The sequence below is a fragment of the Centroberyx gerrardi genome, chromosome 15 (genome assembly GCF_048128805.1).
Source record: "Centroberyx gerrardi isolate f3 chromosome 15, fCenGer3.hap1.cur.20231027, whole genome shotgun sequence".
NCBI classification, from domain to species: domain Eukaryota; kingdom Metazoa; phylum Chordata; class Actinopteri; order Beryciformes; family Berycidae; genus Centroberyx; species Centroberyx gerrardi.
Window position 1 is genome coordinate 9,604,387 of NC_136011.1, and position 25,557 is coordinate 9,629,943.

The following is a 25,557-nucleotide window of genomic DNA, read 5'->3' on the forward strand; positions in this document are numbered from 1 at the left end:
TTATTTACCACAGAGAGACCAAACAATCAGCAAAATCTGCTGTTATGTATGATGCAACGTGTTAGGATTTTAAAAGATGTATCTCCAGCCTCCAGCCTTGGATGATGTAGAACATGTTTTGTGGGAGGAGCATGGGAGTATTACATTAGGAGGAGTTACCAAGTTATCCTTGGCCCCGCCGGTCGCCTGTAAGACAGTATTGAGGGCTGAAACACCCTGTAAGAGAGCTGTTTGCATAAACAGGAGGTGTGCCTAGGCAAGTGGCCACTGAGTGCATGGAGAAGTTAGACTTTTCTGTCATTATCTAACCTTTGAACAATATCTTTCCTGATATATGGAACCAGCAGCACCCCAGCATTAGGCTGGCAATCCTGCTCATTTATACTGTGGAGTCTTATTTGTTATTATGCTATTCAGGGATGCAGGTGGGGTAAACCCACCTAAATTCAGTTTACCCACCTCAATATGAATCTTTATGATCTGAATTAATGGTACACATTATAATACGCCTAAGTACTTTTGTAAGTGAAAATAGAACAGAAATTTATACTATTTATACTATTCTGTCAATGTCATTGTTTTTTGCCCGTATTGTTGGTTTATCGGCTTATGATGATGATCATAGTTTACCCACCTTTATATTTAAAGAAATGTATGTCACAGTTTAAAAATCCATAAACAAGCACAGCCTATTATGTAAAAATTGTAAGTTTGTATAGTGTGATGCTGTGCCTGCTGTCTGACAGAGGTGGAAGGTGAAAGCTTGTAATTTTCAGTTCAAGTTCAAGTTAACAGTCTAACTGATGGGTAGTTTTTCTCTGTTAACAATCTATGACATTTAGTTTTTGTGTGAGCATTTCTTTCCAACAGGGTGACACAAGTGGCTCCAACCACCACAGCAGTAATGTTGATTGTAGTATGGCGCTCTCTGTTGAAACACTGTCACCCCACCACTTACTTTGTTTACATAATGACTTACTGATGTAGAGCTGTGAAGAGGCATCTTTACAATGTAATGCACTAGAATATTCCATGTGACTTGCTGGTTAGACATGTTGCTATGCTAGAGAATTGCCTTCCTCTATTATTAATAAACTATCACTCTATTTATTGCATGACATTATCACTTCATTTATTGCACTCCATTTATTGCTTTTAATGCAATAAATAGTCTATATTTTTCTACCGAGCGAGTGTTGCACCTAACATTTTTGTTCTCTTCACTGACAGTTTAATAGGCAGCACCTCGATCTAGTTGATTTCTCTGAAACTATCACTAAAATATTTGTGATACTGAAAATGAACTGATTTTGTCAGCATATAAACTGTATTTATTAGGAATTTAATGAATCTCTCATCTATATAAACAAATTTGTATGAAAGAGTACATGTGTCCATATGCAATACATTAAAATAATAACACAGCACATATTACATAAAAAGATTCAGAAATATATTAAGCAGTGTTCTCATAAACTATACAGTGAAAAACTTTTAGGAGTAGTCAGAATCAGATAATAGTTTTGTACAAAGAGTGTGCAAATTAATGCCCCGGAAGAGGACCTTCATATACTGGTACTGGCCATGGGAAAAGTCTGTTAACTCTGTTTTCTAGACAAAATAGAAAATGCAAAATAGAATGTATCGAGTCTGGGGGGCGACGTCGAGCCCCGTGTGCCTCAGTCTGTCAGCCTCTGAAGTCATCATCAGAGAGGAAGAGTGTGCAAAAAAACAAGCCACAGGTCAAAGGGAGCCGCTGGGAGCTGCAGTCAGTAAGGGTTGAGCTCCTCTGGAGGCGGAGGGAGGTGGAGAGCGTCTTCCCCTCCGATGTAGGCAGTGATGCTGCTGCTCCGGCTCCCCCACTCGTAACTGTCAGCCGCCAAACTGGGATGAAAACAAGACACACATCCATTAAATCCTGTTGTTGAAAGCATGCCCTTTAACCTTTCTAACCTTTACCATATTCCTATAACCTGTGCAGTGTTTAGGGGATCATATCAGGGTTTTGTAGCGTTGTCACCTGGCTTGGATGTTCTGGGGGATGATGCTCCACGCCAGGTCATCGTCGCTGTCGTAGCGGCGTGGGTTGTCGAAGAAATAAGCCCTGGAGGAGAAGACGTGACCTGGGAGCCCCGAGCCACTCTGCAGGCCAAGCCGGACATAACATTAAGCATTAGATATTCAGCATTTAGGAAGATATGTCGTGGAATATGATGGGAATTGATGGCAATACAAAACCCATAGATAGAATTTCACGCAATTCGTTTATGGCAAATAAGACGAGGTAATTCCTCAGCTCACCCTGTCTTGGTTGGGCCGCCGGACTCTGAAGAAGAAAACTACCAGAGAAGTGGGGAGCAGCTCCCACACAAACAAGATCACCCCGAAGACAATGTAGCCAGCATCACCCAGAGTCGACCGCAAGTCTGCCTGAGAGGAAATGCAGTGGAGGATGAAAAGGTGGGTAAAGTAGTAGTCTGTGATCATCACAAGGCAAACATCCACTAATATATACAAAAATCTGTAATATTTTCAAAAGTGTTAATTTCTGCTTTTTCCTTAAAAGACCTTAAGTTATGTCATTTGGTACCACTTACGCTGGTGTAGGCTATACTATAAATCTACATCAAAAAAGTTATGTCCAAGTTGTGTTCAAGTGGGTATTGGTCTGAACTTTGCTTTGGGAAAAGGCATATCCTTTTCACATTATTTTTCAGTAAATTTAAGGCATTTGACCTTTGGTGGTTTACCTGGTCTGAAACATTGTACCAGTCGTAGTCGAAGGAGTTGATACTCTTGTTGGAGAGACCCAGGACGACCAGATTGTAGCAGGCCCTGGATGTGTACAAGAGGATGACGGTGGCTCCTATGACTGTCACCTGGCACACTGACGTCCCCTGCACACATTTAAGAGTTTCAATGCAAAGTCAGATGTCAGCCACACATCCACTTTAAGGAAGAATTAGCTAAATGAAAGAAAACAGGATTGGAGGATAGGATTGACTGTATTTTTTCAAGGAATGAGTCATGAGTTTCCGGTGACAGTTCTTTCTCAAAATAGATGTTGGCTGGTTACTGGAATGAAAGCCTTCATTTAAAGATGCTTTTCTTTATCTCAATACCTGTCCATCATGCTGCTGGTGTCTGTGAAATGACATCACCCAAAAATGGCCGCCCACCTGTGCTGTTCTTCAAGCTTACACATGCACACAGTATACTCAGTCGTGCACAAGAAAGACACTGCGTTGCTAGGGAACACTCACTATGTGCAAAGCATAAATTATGTGGAAAAGTGCATCTTCACACAAAGGTGCTATATGTAGCCTACAATAGTGTTTGATTTCAGGAACCATTTTTGTTGTGGTGATGTCAGAAAGCGTATCCACAGCCTCTCTTATTTGATTTTCCTCTACTTTTTCAAATGTTCACTGTGTTGCCAACCTTGGACTCCAGGTAAATGTTGGCCAGTGACATCTTGGCGATCTTGTAAAGGCACAGCGAGAGCGAGATGGCGCACAGCACAAAGAGCGTGTCGTTGATGGCAACCCTCACTAGCACAATGGTCTGGGCCTCTGCGGAGGACATCCTCACCAGCAGGGCGCACGCCAGGTTCACTACCAGAAACACCAGGCTGATGGACAGGAAGAGCAGGTACAGCGGCAGCCTGGGGATCACGTCATGAGAATAGAGGAACTCAGTGTTATTACACACTTACGCATCTCGGAAGTTAATATAATGTACACTTCAGCTATTATTTTCACTTCACTTTTTATTTCACATCTATTTTAGTCAATATATTTCACATAATTGTGTTCCTTCTTTGTGTTTTATGCCAAAATTATAGAAAAAAGTATCATTCATTGTCTTCGATAAATGTATTACACAACAAACAGTAATTCTTCTGACTGGCATATAATTTGTAATATGAAGCTGATTCATGCAACTTTGCCACTAAAGATTTTGGTCACACTTTATTTGGGTAGTTCAATGTTGATACTCAACTTCCTATCAAGTGACTATAATGTGTCACTAAAAAGTCAACTGAGTTTCAAGGGGAAAGTAGTCTATAGATATTCAGTGTCTGTCTGGGCTAGGGTTAATCTTAGGGTTGGGGTTAATGTTAGAAATAGGGTTAGGTTAGGGTTTGGTTTAGGTTTAGAATGGGGTTAGGGTTAGGCTAATGTCAGGGTTAGAGATGTACCAAATAAGCATTTGATACTTTGTTGAACTTCTCCTTTTTGTCACCTGATAGTTGAGTACCAACACTGAGCTATCCAAATAAAGTGTTACAGAGACTTTCCAGTGATTGGTCTTACCTGTATCTCACAAGCTCTGGTGCATATTTTGACTTTGCCTTGAAAACAACCTGTCAGGAGAAAATCATTTTTAAAAATAACTTCATTGCACTATGCAAATGCGTCATGCTATTATGGGAAGCCGTTTTCACTTCTGTATTCTGGCTCCTCAGGAGAACCAAGATGTTCTTCTGAAACAGGAACCTCTCTATTCAAAATAGCCTAGTTTGAAGTGCAGATACGCAGTTGCCAGACATCACAGTGCCACGCGTAAGGCTTTGTACCTCACTTGTCACTTGTCACTTGTCACTTGTCACTCGCAACTGTTACTCAAATCAGCACAGCAGGGTTATGCTAAAATAAGCATTAGGTAGAGGCTAAAGCAGAGATCAGTATGATCTGCTGTTTGGATTACATAAGCAGATAAAGGAATGATGCACTACATTGCACTTTGTAGCTGATGTGAATGCGAGTGTATTACACTGGTACATACTTTTATTACAATATTGAAGCAATGCACAGTGTTTACCAGACAGGCTTTGGAAGGCAAACTTCTTCTTGCTGTCAGGTGTCGTAATATTGGTGACGATAAGAGCGTTATGGTAAATGGTAAACCTTACAGGGCTTTCCCAAGTGGAACTCTCAGGTAAAGCAGGCAGTGTGATGTTGAAGATATAAGACTCAACAAGCTTTAAGTTAATTGTTCTATCTCTAAATAATCAATGTATAATACTATTTTATTGCTGGTAACCCACAACTGCCTTACATTTTGTCCAATGCCCCCCAGTGTCAAAAAGTTCCAGCCTCTGGTTCACATGAAGGTGTTGATGGTCTCACTTACCGGACAGGCAGAGCTGAAATCAGTAAAGCAGTGGTTCCCGAATCTCTACAGATCTCTTCAGATTCAATTCTCAGAATACCATACTTGCCAGGACAAAGCTACAGGTGCAGAAAAGTGACACACACCGTATACACATGAAACCCACTCCCTGTTCAAGTCCACTCACCTGTGCAAAGTAAAGGTTCATGAGGCTGAGGGTGAAGAACTGCAGGCAGACAGGAAAGCAGTAGAGCAGCCAGAATGGAAAGGGACCCAGAGTGTTGGCCGTCACAAAGTTCCTGAAGTAGAAGGAGAAGAGCACGGTGCGCAGGGCCGACCACAGCAGGCACAGGAACAGGAACACGGTCTGGTAGCTGAAGCGCTTGTGTCGGTAGCGCAGGACCAGCCAGAGCTGGACGTAGATGAAGACGAAGAGCAGGGAGTAGAAGACGGTGTACACCACCGTCAGGCCCAGCGTGACGTAGGGGGGCACGGCCGGGCTGAGGGTGGGGAGAGGCAGGGACTCGTCCTCCGGCGGCTGCTCCCTCTCCCTCTCCCTAACCAGGGCCTCCATGTCTAGCTCTCCCTGCACCGGGGAGAAGGAAGCAAAAGCAGGGGGGGCCTCTCCTCTCCTCTCCTCTGCGGTGTTCGTGGCCGATTCCCTTGTCTCTTCCCCCCTCCCTCCCCGTCTGCCTCGACTACAGCTCTGCACGCACAGGCTGCTCTCACGCCCGGCAGAGCGAGAGAGAGAGAAAGAGGATGAGGAGGGAGAGAGAGGGTGTGAAATGGGAGGGAGGGGGGGGGGGGTGTCAGGAGCAGGGAGAGGAGAGAGGCAGGGGGGGAGAGAACAAGGCTGACTTCCTGCTGCAGCGCTGCGCGAGCCAGAGGCCGAGGCACATGATCAGTGTCGAGAATGAGCCGTTTGTCAGGAGCAGTGCAGGAAGCTGCGCTGTAGCTGTAGCTGTGGCTGTGGCTGGGAGCTCGGTGCAAGGACCACCTCCCCTCATACTGCCCGCCCCCGCCCCCCCGGCCCTTACGCTACGCTACGCACCAGCTGACGCATGCTACTGTACCTTTAACCCTCTGCTGGGGCTTCCCACCACTGCTCAGTTCCCAAGAGATGCTGCTTTTATTTACTTCCATTCTATTAACATGGCATTTTAAACATGAAAAAACCGTCATATACAAAATAACCTCCACAGGTTTTATTTCTCAACTCTCTTATTCCATCACTCAACACTGTAAAGTTGGAGTGTAATAATCAGTGCAACACATCAAACATACTATAAATAAAGTTGATGTATTTAATTATTAAACTACAACTTGGCAACGGCAAAGGCAAAACGGCATAAATAATATCAGTGAAAAAGCTGCTATGTCTGGTATCACTGAGTTGCTATGCTGTGAAAGAAGAGTGCAAACATAACATTCAAGTGTTATGGGTGAAAACAGCTACAAATTATGCTCAAATAGACAACTTCAGGGCAGATGAGAGTCGGCTCCCAGCAGAACTTGGTTTAGGATCCAGAAAGAACCTGCTAATCTACACACAAAGCTCAGCGGAGTTTGTTATGGTTGGTTGTAGTGGGGTTTTGTTGTTTCGCAGGACGGGGGCATGTGAACACGAGGAAAGCCAAGGATGGAGGTCACTCTACCTCACCTTTGACTCCACCAATACATCAGTCATTCCTCACCCGCCGCCGCCGCCACCCACACCAAAAAAGGACATTGTCATCTACTTTCCTCTTGTCTGCAGAATTGCACTTTGAATAGAAAAGTTTTTTTGTTTTTTTTTAGATAAAATACTTTGTTCAGCCCCTAATGTGTGTGAATTGTGTCAGAAATGTGTTTTGCGCTTAAGACGAGCTTTGTTTTCTTCTAAAACCTAAGTGCACACTGTGTTTTTAGTTAATCCTTTTCAAAATGAACAGTCTGACCAAAAAGAGAGAACTGAAGTGGAAGAAATAGAAAATGAGGGGGATCTAGTATAGTATGGAGTTGAGTCATCACAAGCGTTTTCAAATAAAAGAAACAAAGGATTTGGAAAAAGACTGAATGAATGAATGAATGAATGAATGAATGAATGTGATACAAAATAATTACACAGCCACTCTGCCATCAAAACTTGTGTGTTCACAGAGTTTCCTACCATGGTCCCATTAGATCACAGTCCACTGGTTCCCAGGCAACATGGTCGGAGAAAAACAGACTCACTCAAACACTAACAGGTCACAGCTAATGACATCACAGGGCCCAGGGTAAATATCCCATCAGCCACTGGGAACAGGGGCCCTATGTGTATCCCAACAATGTTATCATATTGAGGACAGTATTAGTTTAAATAGTGGATGAACTGCTACCATTTTATAATATCAGTGTCACACATAATAGCACTATTGGCAAGTCATGTGATTAATTGATGTTTTTTTGTTTTTTTTAGTGTTCCACAGTATTTCAAATGCTTGAAAATTAGCCTTGCAATATTTTGCTGAAGGATAGAATAGCTAAATACTTATATTTAGCTATTCTATCATAACTGAAATGTTTTTTTTATTTTAGTTGGTGGAGAAAGTCAATTTTGAAACAAGAGATGCAGATTCCACAAAGTGACCAGGAGGTGGCACCTTTAAACTGTATTCAGGCTGGAGAGGCTGTGGAGGCTACAGTGTGTGTGAAGTCTTGATTGTGGCTAAATTATAGGCACTACCAAACTTCTTCATATCAAGGACACCGCAAATTCATCCACATCAGACCACACATCCCAATTAATAAGATTTAAGACTCTCTCCTATGGAACGCCATCTGAGAAGGTTTTTGGTATTAGATATGACTTGGTGCAGAATTATTTAACTGTATATACAGTGGGTGAGGTCATACCCTAGGATGGAGAATGAAACCTATGAACAAAACAGCCATCCTTATACACAATCTGTGACATAATAGTGAAGCACTTTGGGAACCACTGCTCTAGACCAGTGTCTGTCAAAGTCCTGGGACCCCTGGGTGTCATTGGGAGGGGTGGGGGTGGGGGTTAGCCCCAAGCAAAATGAGCAATAGTTTAATGTCACTATAATTAAATTCTCCAGAAATTATCCCATTTAGAGAATGTGTGAGGATGACTATTCTAATCACAGGGTTCACTCTCACCACTGTTATCTCCACAGTGTAGACACTCGCACAACTCACTACAAAATCAACAGCAGCAGAACCCTCTCATACATAAAATCTGATCAAATGGGGGTTGGTGGCCTTATGTGTATCTATTTGAGAGTCTGTAACATGAAACCACTTGAGAACCATTGGCTCAGATGACTGCTAACAGCAGACTGAGATGTGTTGGGTTCAACTGACAGACTCTGGACTCTCCAACAGTCCAGCGAATTCCAATATTTGGGGGGCAGAGAGCAGCAAAATACCTACTGTGGCTGTTCATGCCTTATGTTTTATCAGACAACGAAGCCAAAACAACCCCAAGTCCAACCATCCACATTACCAGCATGCCCCTCATTATCCCAGCTGGGGTGGGGTTTGATAGCCACTGCGGCATGCCTCAAATGATTAGTGTATGGTACAGTGCTCTGTGATATTGTCCTTTATATAATGTTTCAATCAAATTGGCCATGAGGGCTCTGTTGCCAGGAACTGGTCCATGCTCTGATGTCTATGCTCTGATGGCCTCTTGGCCCGCGTCCAAATCTCCCAACACAGACACAGCTCCAGTGTTGTCCTTCTGGAGACACTTTGGAACCTCAATCCCACACACTGGCCCCTGTATTATAATACCTGACCGTCCACACTCAGATGGCCGGCCTGCACTGTGTAGGCAACACTGGCTCGGCTGTTCTCTCTTGCCCTCATTATTCCCATGTTGCAAGTTAAGAGTTTAAAACAAGGGATTTGGGGTGAAACTGACTCCCGTGCCTCCCAGTGTCTCCCAGTGTGTGCCTCTATCCTCTGGGCCTTTGAACCAGCCCTTATAACTCTTGTCATGCTCTGCTTTTTTTTTTCTTTTTTTTTTTTCCAAAGTGGGCCTAAACGCCATCACAACATACTTCTGGTTATTACTCAATAAACTAAACTCGATCAGGCCCGTGTGGAATCAAAGTCATATCACATCAAATCACGAGTGTGATTTAGAAACAACAAGAAAAGGACTGTATACCTCTCATTCCTCTTTCTAGGAGTGTGTTGGTGGTTCTCTGGAAGCAACGCTCCGCCCCATGCCTCTCCAGCCCTACTGGACTATCTCCCTCCGTAGAAGAGCCCGTGCGTCACTCTCCCTTTAACCTGGCTTCGAGAAACCTTACGACTGCCCAACGCTCTCTAAAACACCGGCAATGGGTTGGCAGGAGCAAGGACGGCTTGTCTGTGTGACTCTTCTGGGACTTGTGGCGTCGGTGCACAGTATAACACGGGGAGAGCTTTTCCCGTTCGGTCCAAGCGCAAGAGACCAGATACTGGACCCAGGGAATGACCAGACGCACCAACTTTCATTGGACAAGCCAGTCTTGTTTTATGATGGCACTTTCGACAACATCTTTGTAAGTTCACCCCAAACTTGCTACGCTAGATTCATCAGCCATGGGCATTCTGATGTAAGCGCACGCGATTTACTGTACGCTTGGGTAAACTGGAAACGGTGAGAATATCCATCTTGCGCAATTGCGCATACAGTAGTGACCCAGGACCCTGATACACAGAAAGGAGAAGGAGTTTCTCATTTCAGCCTGTTCATTCATCTTCAGATTAGGTCTGGAAGTTGTAAAACGCACCTGGGACTGAGTATGCAGTTTTTTTCACTCCTGGGCATTTGGAAATTCTGATTTGTTTATCATAGTGGCTGCAATACCTTGTGGAATGCATGTGGTCGCGCATTCTTACAGCTTCCCCCGAGGTTATCGTTTTACTGTTGACCCAGGGCCAAAGTACTGAAAGGACCTTATTTTGCAATCCATCCCAAATACATACACTCATGACCCCTCACATACCCCTCTGCGGGGGAGTGTGGTCACAGACATACTTTGAACCAAATATGTACTTCATTGTTATGTTAGGCTGAAATGGCACGTTGAGATTTTGAATATGATGGTTGTTGCTCAGTTTATCTCAATGTTCATGTTCATACTTTTAGGAGGATATGCCCTAAATAATCTATAAATAATTATTCTAAACTAAGCAAAATGATGAAATGTTTGTCCACAGGCAAATATTTTTGTCATGATAAATAAACAGTAGGCTGCCTCTTAAGTGGACTGATCATTTTAATCTTAAAACTGTTATGTGTTTCGTAACTTGTTGTTTGTAGTTACCATGTGGAGTGTTTAATAGACTTGAAAAAAGAGCAATAGCAACATTTGGCTCAAAGCTGCACTATTGTGTTGGACAGACAAATAGGCCTTTATCCGCTCTGCATCTCCTTTTCAAAGAAAAATGCCGCATCCTTGTTTCGATTGCGTTGTAGATTATGCTATCAAAGAGTAATTTCATACAAAAGATATTTTTAAATTAAGCACTGAACATTTGCCTCAGCTTTGTCCATGTATTTTGAAAAAGAGGCCAATATCATATAGTCTATCAGATTTTCCTGTAGTTCTCTTCTCCTGTAGTTCTCAATAAATCCTATTTCTATTTTACAAAGGATTTAATCTATAAAGGTCTGAAAAAGATTAATTTACTACCAGCGCAAGATTGGTCAATCATAACAATGCTTTGATAGAAGATAATTTCATCTTTGATTACAGAATCTTTACTCATTACTATTGTCAGTCATGCAGCTTTAATAAACTCAATTTTGCCTTGTAGAGAAAGGCCTTTCATATTCTGAGTCTCCTCCTATCATAGAACTGTGGAGTCATAAGACTCATGGTTAAAGCATGAGCCTGAGTTTGAGAAGAAACATTTAATTCTTTATTATGACAGGCAGACTAGGGGTTTTTCCCATTGCAGACTAGGTCCAAATTAGGCCTGCATCACCTACCACAAACATATTTCTCTACTGCAGTCAAGATGGCCTGCAGAATCTTTTCATTCATGAAGCTCAATATGAGACAGTCGGTGCCTGCCCTGAACTGTCTATGCCCTGTGGGGGTACAGTAATGCTTTTTTAGGCCAGACATGTTTATAGAAAAAAGACTTTCTCTAATAATCAGGAAGGCTTCTCAGTTTCATTGTCTCCTCCTGAATGTGATTCAGATTCTATCAAATCCTGGTAGGAACAGCGATACATTAACGTTTAAGATCTCTCACAGTGACTGCAATAGTTCAGTGAGATCAGGATCCCTAATCATTTTCCCAGCTCTATCTTGCATTTCGGCAGGAAGTTTCTGTAATGAAGATTAGTGTGCAATCTTTGGGCTCTCTGGGGCTGGAACGTCAGGGGCAAGGACAGGAAACTGTGTGGCCCTGGCCAGGAATAGTGCGCTTGTTTTCCCCCGGCTGGTCAGGAAGTGGAGGAGCCCCTTATGCAGTGTGTGTGCAGTGTGTGTGTATTCTCCAGCTTTTCCTTTTTTTTTTACAAGCCCTGCATGTGCTCACGTTAAACTCTCTAAGTGTGTAAAATGCCGTGTTAAATGACATCTTGTTTGTTCATTAGTGCTTTTGTGGGACATAGCAGCTGACTCGGATCATTAGTCTAATGAGTTTGGAATAGAGATCAAAGTGGGTCAAACCAGACAGTGTTTGCCTCTGCGGTGGAAGAGTCCTTGCATGTGTTATCCTAGTTTCGCTGTAAAGAATCTGTAAAAGTCATACGGTGTTATGGTCATCTGAGCTCTTGTTATTCCCATTACTAACTTGAGTTTTTAATTTCAGATCAACACCAATGGCTTTGTTGCCACAACACAGCCATCAAGTGAGTCGACATATCTTGGCAAAATGCCCCCAAAGTTTGCCATGATTGCAGCTCTGCAAGGAGACCTGGACACAAGCGATGGTGTGGGGAAAGTTTTCTTCCGTCAGGACAACAGTCCCGCCACCCTGCGACAGGCGGCCGACCACATCAACAGGGCTTTCCCCGAGGATGATGAAGTAGAACCCACCCATGCTGTGGTGATCACCTGGGTAGATGTCGCCACCCATGAACCTCAAAGCAGAGGAGATGGCATTGACAAGAAGGTACGATACGATACGATACGATTCGATACGATACAATACATGTGTTACGCATCATAGGTGAGCATCACGTGGCTATTCAGTGATCTGGGGGCATACGTATGTAATTCTATATGGTCACGTACATCTTCTTTAATGTTTTATTTCACAGAGAAACACCTTCCAGCTGGTGATTGCATCCCTGGAGACTGCCTCATATGCCATTGTGCTTTACCCAAGAGATGGGATGCAGTTTTCTTCCACACCAGTAGGGGACAGAAGTGTGATCGTGCAGGCTGGCTTCAGTAAGGGCCTGGTCAGTGGTTTCCTGTTTTCCAGTCAGGGGCCGTACTACCGCGTCACCACTGACGACGAGGCATCCGTCAGGGCTTTAACAGAGTAAGTGTACCAGTGCCTGTCAATACAGGAAGACGGTTTCCTGACCAGTGTTGTTGGCTGGAAAAATGTCAAGATCAGTAAATCAGCGATTGGAAAATGTGTTTTCACCTCACAAAGTAAATACAGCATCTTTCCCTTTCTAGGGAGACCAACTCCGGGCTGCGGGGGGTATGGGTGTACGAGATTGGAACTTCTCCCTACTTTACCAACGTGGCTCCGGGTGAGGTCACTGACCTGCCTACTGAAGCCTCGCAGCAGAGGGTCCCGGAGGGCTACGAGGAGGCTGTTGAACCAGAGAGGCCAGTGTATCCTGGAGGACAGCAAGTGGAGTACCCTTCCTATGAGCCAGAGGGCCAGATCTTAGTCCACCCGGTTCAGTTCCAGCCACAGCAGGTGGACTTTCAGCCCGTGAACCCTGAAGTGGTGGTGGTGGACGGCGGAGACATAAATGTAGATGGTGGGTCCACAGGAGCAAAGAGCTGACAATGTCTTTTCCCAGCTGTTTGTGGTAGATTTCTCACCAGAACTTTGGAATACAATTTAAAAATGCTGCTTTTCTCATCAGTGCTGGTTATTAAGTCAATTAGCTACTCCAATCATACCTTTATCATGCCTGTTTTCTCTCCTTACAGTGTACTCATACAACTTTGGGACGTGTGCGAACAGTGGAAAGAAGTGCTCCACCTTCGCTGACTGCAAGGACTACTCTAGTGGATACTGTTGTCACTGCAGGCCTGGTTTCTATGGCAATGGATTCCAGTGTGTGGCAGAAGGTACGCTCCCCCCTGCAAATTTGCACATTGCCGGCCCCAGGTGGCAGCAGGAAATTACTGTTTGACGTTTTGAAAGTTTGATGTACTTCATTACCCAGAAAACATGTAAAAACATTTCCTACCAGTGTCCATACCTGACACCTGAAATTTATTAGAGCAAATAGAGCAAATCTATGGGGTCTCAATCAGTAGGGATGGGGCACTCTTCTCTGTTGCAGCCCCACTTTGTGATGTCTTTTTACATAAAAAAATCTTGCCTAGTGCTTTAAAGTTATTTTGATTTTTGCAGGGAAGCCCCAGAGGATGAATGGCAAAGTGCATGGAAAGGTATATGTGGGCAACTCTCCCTCTCCAGTGGAGTTCACCAGCAACGATTTGCACTCGTACGTAGTGGTTAATGACGGGCGTTCCTACGTGGCCATCAGCGACATCCCCGACAGCCTTGGCCCCTCCCTTCAGCCACTGTCGGGCCTTGGCGGTGTGATCGGGTGGGCGTTCGCTCTGGAGCAGCCTGGCTTCAAGAATGGCTTCAGTATTATAGGTGAGGGAAAGATTTCTGCAACTGGACTGACAAATCATGACAATGTGAGGTCCATTATGTTCTCATTTACATTTTTCGTGCTTCATTCTAGTTTTTACGGTGATGACAGTGATGATGGATTATGTTTTACGAGCCTAAATCTTGGTGCACAACTGTTAATGCTGCTACAGCCACGTTTGGCCGTCCAGCTGCAGTTCCACTTACTCTGTCCAGCTGAATTCCCCTCACATTACCTCAGCTGAGAGAGAGGACAGCGGGCCAAAGTTCACTCAGGGCCACCATATGTTTGTCTTCTCATTAACCTCCTCTTCTCCGTCCTCTGTAGGGGGGGAGTTCACGCGGCAGGCTGAGGTGACCTTTCTGCCAGGGAACGAGAAGCTGACCATCAGGCAAGAGTTCAAAGGCATCGACGAGCACGACCACCTGGTGGTGAGCACCTCCCTGGAAGGCCGGGTCCCCGAGGTGCCCCGCGGCTCCACCGCGCAGATTGACCGCTACTCCGAGATCTACCAGTACAGCCACAACTGTAAGACACAGCCCGACCGGAGAATCGAGTCTTCACACTAAACAAGCACACAGTCATAGATACACACACAGGCCGTCCAGGTACATGTGTAGGACCGATAACTTGTAACATTACAAAATGATTCTTCCTTGCTATCTTACAGTCTGATGACAGCAGAGACAGGCGTCTATGTAAAAGCTGATGTGGTTAACATCATGACAGGCTAACGAAAATACAAAATAGATGGTTTAGATTTGGTCCATTAAGGTCTAAAAATGTGTGGTTTGGATGGGATTGTGTGTACCTCGCTAGTACCTCTTCATGTGTATCTATTGGTGCTTTTGGGGTTGTAATCCAAAGTGATTTCCAAGACTCTCTGTTTTCATAGTCATAGCTAAACCCCTAGGCTGAGTGGATATAGGGGAAACATTATAAAGACTCATCTGCTTGTTTCTGACCTGTCTACCATACCTCCCAGTGATCACCTCGTCCTCCACTCGGGACTACGTGGTGAGCTACCCCGACGGCTCCACTGACACCAGGAAATATCAGTGGCGCCAGACCATCACCTTCCAGAGCTGCCAGCACGACGAGGCCTCCAGAGCCACACAACCCACCCAGATGCTCACCGTGGACCAGGTCTTCGTCATGTACGACGCCAACAATCAACTCATCCGCTTCGCCATGAGCAACAAGATCGGGGATGTCAACGGTGAGGTCATGGAGGTTATTCTTGTCTTATTAGTCTTCCTGTTTTGGTCTGACTTCACATCCTTCCTGGTTTACAACATATCACATCCTCTCAGACTGTCTGTTATACTGATAGAAAGGGCGTTTGTTGAATGGTAGCAGTATTTCTCATCACATTACACAAGTTGTATGACGATCATGATGACGCACCAACGTTTTGCTGACAGTATCCTAAAATATACATGCCCTGCTCAGGAGGACAGCCAGAGGAGAACCCGTGCTTCACTGGGAGACATGGCTGTGACACCAACGCTGTTTGCCGACCTGGACAGGGAACTCAGTTCACCTGCGAGTGTGCTGCCGGATTCAACGGCGACGGTCGCACATGTTATGGTATGGTCCATAGTAAATACATAAATGCATGAATGTTTTTTGGGAGACAAAGAGGGCATAGTATGGACAGCATTAGCCTCTTGATTTTGATGATTGATATGATTTCCTGTGACCCAGTTTGCTCTGTCCTACTTGAAAGTAAATGAGAGAAAAATGTTTCTGTGTCTGTTCAGAGCTATCATTTAATTTCTCATCTGAATAATTTGTAACGCCTTCCTTCCTGGGGAACTGGGCAATCTTGCCAATTAGCACAGGGAGCCCCCCGCTGTAAACAGAGCCAGGGTCCCAGGGTCCCAGACCAAACATTCAATCAAAGGTTAACATATCCAGTTTGGTCTCCATTCCCAGCCCGCTCTCTATACATCCAGAGTTTTTTTTGGGCTAGGGGCCAGACAGGAAGAGCTCCAGGCTACATACAGTAGAAAAGGGAAGGATGTCTTTCAGACACAGAAAAGATGCTATCTAGAAACATTTGTAATTAGGAAATCTGATTGAGCTCTCCTCTATGATCTTCGGACATCTGATAATAAAGGACATTTAATTAAGAAATCAAGACTTTAAAGCTCCTGATATTTTAAAAGCCAATGGCATTTTGTACATATCCTTATCAGACATTGATGAGTGCAGAGAGACTCCTCAGACCTGCGGCTCCCATGCCATCTGCAACAACCAGCCCGGGACTTTCCGCTGTGAATGTGTGGATGGCTACCAGTTTGCCAGTGATGGGCAGACCTGCACTGGTAAGTGATATTTGTGTGTTACCAAGTACAATTACATGCTCCAGAAATCTCACCTGGTGGTTGGGATGTACAAGTTCAGACATACAAAAGTAAACACAGAAACATAAACTATAATAAAATGCATTAGAATATAAAGTAGACAGTGGGTGTACAAGATAAAACACATGTATACTTAAGTACATGCAGACCACATAGAACCTACTGTGGCATAGCGATATTATAATTTAAGAGATTATACTGTAGAAAGTGTAATTAGGGTTCAGGTCCACATTGTGTGTGTGTGTGTGTGTGTGTGAGTGTGTGTGTGTGTGTGTGTGCGTGTGTGTGTACATGTGCACCAGGCCTGGGCCAAATAGTATTGAAAATAATATGTAGCGCTTGTTTGAAGCACAAGATGGGTGGAATTTATCACATCAGGACAGTTCAGTCCAGTAAGTTGTTAGTCACAAAAAAGTATACCAGATTGATTTTAGCAAATACTTTTTGAATAATTTTCTGACTTTTCTGGTCATCATGTTGTCCTGTGAGGCAACCCCACCTATTTGGCACCTAAGTACATTAAAACAAAACGAAGAAAACCATTTGCACATACTATTTGGCCCATCAGTGGTCTGCACAGCCAGACACAGTGATTTCACAAATGCGTATATGAGCAGTTTTTTCCCTCTGACTCAGTTGTTTCTTACTCAGAAAGACATTTACCAGGAACCCACACATACTGTCTGCATGTGTACTCTTTGCCTTGAACTGTTTATGTCTTGGTTAAACACTGGATGTAAAACTGTTAAAATGGATGATGTGATGTCTGATCATTTATACGGGTTCTCATGTAGATCTGCACCTGCTTACTTTACCCAAACAATTTACAGATGAAAGTAATACAATGTTATTATTTATGCTGTTATGATGTTACTATAACGATAGCCCTGTCTCTTCTCTCCAGAGGTAAACCGACCTGTGGATCACTGTGAAGCGGGCTCCCATAACTGTGACATTCCTGAGCGCGCTCAGTGCAGCTACACTGGAGGCTCGGGCTACATCTGCTCCTGCCTGCCAGGGTTCATAGGGGATGGCCGAGTATGTCAAGGTAGAGATTACGCTAAGAGACTAGTGTATTTAAAAAAACAAGCTTCATTCAATGGTTACAGAATCTGCAGCATTAACTATATGAGAAGGTATTTGCAGATAATTCACACTGAATGAAATGTAGCAGTGTACATTATAGATAATTCCTTTAAACACTTAACTTTACTATTTATTATTGTGACATTTGACGTAATACAAGTAGTTCAGCTTGTACATTCCACTACATGGACAATAATTGGTAAACCTTCTGCTCAGTGGGGGAGGTGAAGGTAGTTAGGCAATACATCTGGACTGATTGAACAGTGAGACATGAAAAGCAGATGGGCAGTTTGAGTCGGCGTATAGTTGACTTGGCCGGTCCCCAGTAGCACTCATTCATAGTTTCCATTCCCTCCACACCTTTGCTGCATGTTCTGCACTCAGAGGCCAGTTTTGGGCATTGGCTAATCTAGATAATACTGCAGATCCAGAACCAAAGAAGGACATGACCACTTAAACATGCACCAAATATTTTAGCTTGTACAGTAGATGGCTGACTCTTCCGTGTATTTCTCTTGCTCCTGCCTGAAGACATAGATGAGTGCCAGCCAGGCAGGTGCCATCAGGACGCCGTCTGTTACAACACTCAGGGATCCTTTACCTGCCAGTGCAGGCCAGGTTACTATAGTGACGGCTTCTACTGCTCCTCAGGTAAGTCCGCTGGAATGCCATCACTTCTTAACAAGCGAAGCCGGCATCCATCAGTCCACTGTTGTCAGTCGGCTTGATTTAGTATTCAGCCTGGTAACAGTCAGTCTGGGTTGCTACAAATTAGCAGGTTTAGATGTCTATCACTGCAGTTTCGGCTGCAGTTTGGTAGTAATTGTTTTCTTTGATCTAGTTGTAGACTCAAGAAAATAGAAGAAAAAAAAAAGAAAAGAGATCATTTTCAGCCTCAGCATTGTTTATTCCACCATTTTGGGCAAGAGTTTTCTTTGGAATTGAGTTCCCTGCCAGAGTCTATTGGTGCCAGCTGGAACCTGTCTTTTTTTTTTTCTTTTTTTTGGATAGCGATAGGAATTTGTCAAGCCTTACATGTGGCCAAACTGAAAGCAGCAGCAAACATAAAGTGTCATATATATACAGTATATAACAAATAAATTAGCTTATAAATATGATCAAAGTATCGTTTCAGGTCTGGGGATGTATAATTTCTTAGCTTATTTTTTTTATTTCTCCTCTTCAGAGAGGACAAAAACACAGTGTGAGAGCCACAGGGAGAGTGTCCTGGGTGAGTCCGTGCCGCGGGGGCCCCGGCCCCCCGTCGGTGCCTTCATCCCTACCTGTGACGAGCAAGGGGCCTATGAACCCATGCAGTGCCACGGCAGCACTGGATACTGCTGGTGCGTGGACCGAAACGGGCAGGAGATCCACGGGACTCGCTCCGGTCCCGGCAGCAGACCGATGTGTGAGTGACTCCCCATTGAAAGACTCACGAAGGAATGGTAGAGCATGAGTTAAGTCATGCTCTACCATTCCTTTCACTGATGCGGTGTTAGAGTGAGTTAAAAGACGGATTATCTATGACCAGTCAGCAAACAAGGAAGGGATTCAGGAAAGCATTCATTTTTGTCCCATAAAAGACACTATCTTCATATAAGTATATCAGTTTTATACGACTTATTATCACTTATACAATGAATTTACGTTAGGGTAAACTTGTTCTGCAAATTGAAAGGTGGGTAAACTGAGTTGAGGTGAGGTTTCCCCTCCACTACATCCCTGATTCTGTTGGTGTTTACTAGGTATTGACCACGATGGGGTGCGACCGCCGGTGGGACCCACCCCCCGACCCGATGTCCACCCCCTGCCTCCAGGAACACACCTGATGTTCGCCCAGAGCGGCAGGATAGAGTACGTCCCCCTGGAAGGCTATGACATGAAGAAGAACGAGGCCAAGGCCGTCCTCCACCTACCTGTAAGCTTCTCTACACGCACTGCAACACATCCTGTGCAGAGGAATTCCTGTGGGCGGTTTGAGAGAGTTCATGCGATCTGAATTTATCTTATTTTGGTCGTAGATCCTTTATGTGGTTTCAGTTGGTTGAGACTGCTCTCAAGTGGTTTTAAAGGCTTGCGGGATTATGGCATTGCTTCTGTATGATCCTTATTTCCTTTGTAAGAATGTAGGAATTCCTGAGTACTGCGAGTTTGTCTGGGAATATTTTGCTGTAGTTTTGTCTGTTTTTGTCCCATTCTGGCCTAGAAAATATGTTGCATTTGAAAACCATAACTGGACAATAAGTGCTTTACTCCTCGGAGGAAATAAGTATTTTGCACTGCAGCTGCGAGTTTAAGAAGACTATAACACTAAATTATATCTATCTCAAGCACAAAGTCAAGCCAGGACTGTTTGGTATGTGTGATCATTCAGATTATGCTGGACAAAACAATCCGGTCCCTCACAGCCAGGATGCTATGTGGGATTTCTAACTTGTGTAAACACCAGCAGCTCAGCATCTCACTCCATTCCATTCCCTTTGCGCTCTACCTCTGAGATTTCCCCATCTGCCTCGTGCATTGGAGGCTCGCGCTTTATAAGAGGCACATGGTGACATTCACACTAATTGCTAACATCAGTGCAACCTCTTTGGAATTGCAAACTGCATTTTCTTGTTACGGCGATTTCCAAAGCAGCTGGCCTGAGGTTTGGTGGAGCTGCTCACGCTCTGTGTGGTTTTAGGGCTGCTCTGTTTGTTTGAATTTATGTCTAGACGTTAACGTCGGGAAACACACAGTCCCATCTGTTGAGCGTTTTTGCCTTGAAGCGTTCTTCTTCGAACAAACTGCACTTCAAAGATTGTTGGTTGCTGACCTTTCCGCAGGAGAAGGTAATCATCGGTGTGGCCTATGACTGTGTGGAGAAAATGGTCTACTGGACGGAAATCACATCTCCCTCCATCAGCAAGGCCAACATCCAGGGGGGAGAGCCCATCGCAGTCATTAAATCAGGTAGGGTCACCGTTTCTTTCACTTTCACACCTTCACATCTGCTGCTCATCTCACTAGCTCACTCACTTTCATTTTCAGTCATGTGTAAAATCAGAGGAAGGAAAATAACTGACATGTATCATTCAACCTCTCAACAGATCTGGACAGCCCAGAAGGCATTGCCATCGACCACCTGGGCCGAACGATGTTCTGGACAGACTCTGTGAAGGATCGCATTGAGGTGGCCTCTCTGGACGGCTCTCAGCGACGCGTCATTATAGACTCGGATCTTGTGAACCCCCGCGCTATTATCACTGACCCCCCCAATGGGTGTGTAATGTGTGATCTGAAACTGTTTAGCTTTCACACAGGCTGGTTGCTGGAACTAACAGAGTGAGATACCATAAGAGTGAACCCTTGAAGCTTCTGTAACTACCAGCGTATCACTCTCTAAGGGTCCTTTTAAGGTTCATAGTATATTGTTGTCAAAGCAAATTTATAATACGGATTGTGCTCATCCTCAGTTCTGATTGGCTGAGACACAACAATGCCTCTTGGCTGCTCTAAAATCTCTCCCGGCCTCTCATGGTTTGTTGCTCAATTTAACAGTGAGCTAATTGCACTCCTGTCCCTTCAACAGAAACCTGTACTGGTCCGACTGGAACCGAGACGCCCCCAAGATCGAGATGTCTTACATGGATGGTTCCAACAGAAGGGTGCTGGTCAAGGACGATCTCGGCCTACCCAATGGCTTGACCTACGACCCCCACAGCTCTCTGCTTTGCTGGGCAGACGCAGGTAGGTTTCATACCGACGACTCGTCTATGAGGTGATGTCTACCTTGTAATCAGAACTGGGTGTGATCTCTTGCCTGTAGGCACGCACAAAATGGAATGCATGAATCCTGGCCGGGGCGACCGCAGAAAGGTTATGGAGGGGATCCAGTATCCTTTTGGAATTACATCTCATGGGAAGAACATCTACTACACTGACTGGAGGAGGTATGGCTCACCGTATTAGTCTTATGATTACAAATGTTTTTGAAATCCAACTTTTTAGCCCGTGCGATGGGGTGTACATAAAAGAAAAATGGAATGTACAAGCTGGACTACTTTTTTTATTATTCCAATAAATTAATATTTATGTAGGTGTAATGTTTAGATAAATTGGTATTTTTTAGGCTCGTGGTGCCTCATTTATAAAAGGTATAACCTTTTATGGTTGGGGTTTAGCCAGAGGTCTAAGAAAAATGTATCTTGATGTCATAATAAGTGGGATACATTGACATTCTCCAATTTTCCGAAATAGAAGCCAGTAATTTCCATCATTACGGTAAGAATGTCAATACTGGATTTTTTAAAATATCGGATACTTTGAAATGATCACAAGGTGGAATGAAGAACAAAGTCAAAGAGTCAAAGACATTTTTTTAATAAATGAGGCCCAAGGGTGTTACAGCATCGGGGGCAGAATGCAGCCTTTATGTACGGTCCGCTGTGTAGTGTAGGAATCTGGATCTGTCAAGGTGTCACTTTAGAGGAGGGAGAGGCCGGGTCAAAGGTCAAACAGCTCCTCAGACTTCAACACCACACTGAAAAGCATTAAGCCTTGATGTTCTCCCAGGCTCTGACACTCCCGCTCTGCAGACTGTGGAGTTCCCTCCCCATGTGGCTGATTCAGTCTACATATGTTCACTACTGAACAGGGATGGGGGGGGGGTCAAGGAGGCTACTTAAAAAGTGACAGCTGCTTGCAATTTCTCAGCGTCTTGAGCGTGTGTGAGTGACCTGTCCGGGGCCTCCCTCTGATCTCACCAGGGATGCAGCCTTGCTAGAGAAGGTCGGGAGGTGGAGGAGTGGGGAGGGTAGACACTTGGGCAGTTTAAGTACAAGAAACTATGTCAGTAAGATTAAGAAGCCTAACCGAACCTCTTCTCACTCCCATCGTCGAAACCCTGACTTTAGACAAAACACGGGGGCTAGCAGCTAACTATTTCTCAATGTGGGACGGCCCCGGATTGCTCAACACTTGTGTCGATTGTGTTTACAACAGGGACGCAGTGGTTGCAGTGGACCACTATGCCGGCAGAGAGACAGATGAGTTCCAGCCGCAGAAACGCACCAAACTGTACGGCATCACTACAGCCTACGCCCAGTGTCCTTCCGGTAAATACTCCACTTGTTGCCTTCCTAGTCCTGTCTGTGTGCTTTCAAAGTTTTGAAAATATGTCTAACCTTTTATTCACCCAGGGCTGAGTGAACACGCTTGGTCTTTTCATGTCTGTTATCGTCTTAAAGAATCGTATTGCATCTAAGCACTGATGGGCGGCCCCACTAGAAAGCAATTCTTAGAAATGGTGTGACCCTTGCATATTTGGGGGTTACCTCTGAGTCAGACTTATTAGCTATTCCCATTCCTCTTTAGTACCAAGTAGTGCAACTGAAGCCCAGTATCATGACCTTTGTGAAGCAGAGAGATTGCTGATGCGCTCCTGATAGGAGGAATTCCCCAGCTCGTATTCATCATGAAGTGAAGGGATGATAGAGGTTACTGTGCATATAGCAGCAGCAGGCCTCATCCTCCCCCTAGATAAGATTGCATAAAGCCAGGGAATGTGGAGCGGAGGGAAGGGGGCCTCCGACATCTGGAGTTTGCTAAGTGTTTCCTTCAATTCTAAGGTTAACAAACAGAGAAGAGAGAGCCTGTCTGAATTCTGGTGCTGTTTAAAGGGCCTATGTGTAATATTTCTGGCTTTACTGAAGCACATTATGACTATTAAATATCAGCAGAGGTTCCCGAATGGTAGTGAGTGAAACAGAGTGAACAGCCACGGCGCACGCGCTGCGGAGATTTCTACATTCAAAACCACAGGAGCGGGCTGAGGCTGTGTGTTTTTGTTGTTTGAACGCCCTCCTGCCACGCCAAGGTCCAATCAAAAATCTTGCAATTGTTTTTGCCTTACTTATGGGCAAAAAACACACATAGGAAAATATAATTTCAGACTTCATTGCTAATTGGTAGGGTGTTGTGGTAAATTCGGCATGTATATAATAATCCAAACAGCTTGAATTTTAACGGACCAGCCCATTTCTCCTTACCAGCAGCAGGAATCGTGGTAACATCAGTATTCTAATCACAGCAAGCACTGAACAAAAAAATGCGCCAACTCAGTAAAACATTATATAACGTTCATTGTTGTTGATTCTGAAACAGTCCAACCGGCGCCACCACGCAGATGATGATCTGATGATGTTGTTGCAATGACAACGCTGAACGATAGAGGCCATTGGGCCAGAAATTAAACATAGACCCTTCAATTTCTGAAAATGCTAGTAGTATAATTTACTGGATGTAGCCTATTGCTTGAAAGAGAGTTAATGTATATTGTTTCCCTCGCTGCCAGGACAAAACTACTGCGCCGTGAACAACGGGGGCTGCACTCACCTCTGTTTAGCCACGCCCACCGGCCGCTCCTGCAAGTGTCCCGACAACGCGGTGGGTGTGAGCTGCGTGGAGAGGGACAGCAGGTACTGAGGGGAGGCGAGGAGGTGACACCGCTTTAATGTCCGACGGCCAATTAGGAGCCACTCAGCGTACTAAACTGTAGCTGTTGAACATGCCACTGAAACCCCAGAGGTGAATTGCTGTGCCTTTTTTATTTTATTTGTATTTTTTTTTATCGCTCAGTGTTATCTATTCTTTTAAACTTCCTTTATAAATTCACAATCGCCTTTCTGAATTGTAAATATAAACACTTTTTTTTGTTTCCCGAGTGCACATACACTGAGAAAAAAAAAAGCTCAAGGGACAAATAATTTAATGTGAAATTCATCACAGCAATGCATTACATCATCTCGTGTCTGTTCTGTTACACTGTGGCATGTTCGGATTATCCCATAGGCTATCCCATGGAAGTATTATAGAGGAATATGACTAAAACGTGTCTGTATAAGCTGTTGGGATGAGTTTACATGCTGGGCAACGAATGAATAAAAGTTTTTATAACAAGTTTGTGTGATGTGTCTTTGGCTGCCGCAATAGCGCCATCGTGTGTTTATTAGGGTGTATTACAAATACAGCTTTAGCGCTGTGTTGCGCTAGATGTCGCCATTGGGTTACTTTGCACTGCATGAGCCAAACAAGTAGCTCACGTTTGCTCAGAATCCCAAACTGTAGTTTAGTGGCATTATGATAGGTGGCTAAACTCTCTACGTTCATTCCAATGAGACATTAATCACACTGGACACGCCGTTTAAAATAAACAATCAGATCCTATAGGATTAGTCTGCAGATATGATAAAATAATAATCAATTTCGTCTAAAATTATAAGATTATTTTAATTTTTGTTTAACAGTGGGTCACTCTGGTATCATATGTTGATGCATAATGAAGGGGATGGTTAGTACAGGGAATATTAGGTTAGTATGAGGGATGGTAGGCCTGTAGGTTCATACCATGGCTAAATTTACAAATCTACAATATCTATATCTATCTATATATTATGTTTGTATGTTCACTTATGCCCTAATGAAAAAAAACCCTAATATTCCTATAAGCACTGTCTATATTAGGACGTGTTTTAGTGAGTTTATAGTGACCTTGTAATACTTAATGTTATTTTTTAATCTCCTATGATATAGGATTTTTCTGTGGTATAATTTTTGACATATAGTACCTATATTATATTTTTATGTTTTGTTTTGATATTTGTGTAGTATCCTTTTAAAAATTGTTATTGATTTCTCTGATATTTTACATCAAACTATCAGCGTTAAATAATTGATGCAGTCGCCGAGAAGAGATGACGAAACGGAACATAGGATGGATTTCATTTCCTGGGACAGACAGGACAGACCGTGAGGGACAGAGCAGCACCTCTACTGTAGCTGTCAGTCCCATCATGCTGCTTCAGTGTCTGATGTTAATACTGTTACCGGCCTATAAGCATTGGAGAAGCGGGTTTTGGTTTGTTCTCAAGTATCTCAAACAGTATTAAAGGATTGTTTATCTGTTTTGTTGATGTACTGTTGTGTCCTCCTATCAAAATGACTGCCACCCTTTTTAGAAACACGCCTACAAAGGGAGACACTGCTGACGTCAGATGATACATCAATGGCGCATTGAGGTGCTCCATATAAACTCGTTAAATGGTAAACTAACTACTACCAACCTGCATAAAATGAAGTATCACACACAAGCACAAATCCCTTTTCACATCAAAATGTAAAATCCCAATAATAACACACTACAACTTA

At 43.9% G+C, this 25,557-nt stretch overlaps 2 protein-coding genes across 2 annotated transcripts; one reads left to right on the plus strand and one right to left on the minus strand.

Annotated features, from left to right (window-relative positions):
• Positions 1–1,131: 1,131 nt before the first annotated feature.
• gpr137ba (G protein-coupled receptor 137Ba) lies at positions 1,132–5,964 on the minus strand. The gene is made up of 7 exons (XM_071910827.2): positions 5,303–5,964; positions 4,317–4,366; positions 3,442–3,664; positions 2,751–2,897; positions 2,302–2,430; positions 2,021–2,142; positions 1,132–1,884 (listed from the first exon to the last, which is right to left on the minus strand). The coding sequence occupies exons 1-7, from the start codon at positions 5,687–5,689 to the stop codon at positions 1,770–1,772; spliced, it is 1,173 nt and encodes a 390-aa protein (XP_071766928.2). The 5' UTR covers positions 5,690–5,964; the 3' UTR covers positions 1,132–1,769.
• Positions 5,965–9,406: 3,442 nt separating this feature from the next.
• On the plus strand, positions 9,407–24,310 carry nid1a (nidogen 1a). Its single transcript, XM_078288824.1, has 20 exons — positions 9,407–9,656; positions 11,926–12,228; positions 12,377–12,603; positions 12,747–13,060; positions 13,236–13,376; positions 13,666–13,917; positions 14,243–14,443; positions 14,901–15,134; positions 15,368–15,505; positions 16,117–16,245; positions 17,189–17,332; positions 17,902–18,021; positions 18,557–18,778; positions 19,116–19,288; positions 20,196–20,322; positions 20,460–20,631; positions 20,942–21,099; positions 21,179–21,302; positions 22,354–22,466; positions 23,705–24,310. Exons 1-20 carry the CDS (start codon positions 9,453–9,455, stop codon positions 23,833–23,835), a joined length of 3,627 nt encoding a protein of 1,208 aa, XP_078144950.1. The 5' UTR covers positions 9,407–9,452; the 3' UTR covers positions 23,836–24,310.
• The last annotated feature ends 1,247 nt before the right edge of the window (positions 24,311–25,557 follow it).

Bases quoted from the DNA above. Each gene is read 5' to 3' on its own strand.
- gpr137ba (XM_071910827.2), bottom strand. From the start codon at position 5,689: ATGGAGGCCCTGGTTAGGGAGAGGGAGAGGGAGCAGCCGCCGGAGGAC. The intron at 3,665-4,316 runs GTAAGACCAATC...CGTGATCCCCAG, and splicing joins CCAGAGCTTGTGAGATACAG to GCTGCCGCTGTACCTGCTCT. The intron at 2,431-2,750 runs GTAAACCACCAA...ATTTCCTCTCAG, and splicing joins GGTACAATGTTTCAGACCAG to GCAGACTTGCGGTCGACTCT.
- nid1a (XM_078288824.1), top strand. From the start codon at position 9,453: ATGGGTTGGCAGGAGCAAGGACGGCTTGTCTGTGTGACTCTTCTGGGA. The intron at 14,444-14,900 runs GTAAGACACAGC...CATACCTCCCAG, and splicing joins CTACCAGTACAGCCACAACT to TGATCACCTCGTCCTCCACT. The intron at 18,022-18,556 runs GTAAGTCCGCTG...TCTCCTCTTCAG, and splicing joins CGGCTTCTACTGCTCCTCAG to AGAGGACAAAAACACAGTGT.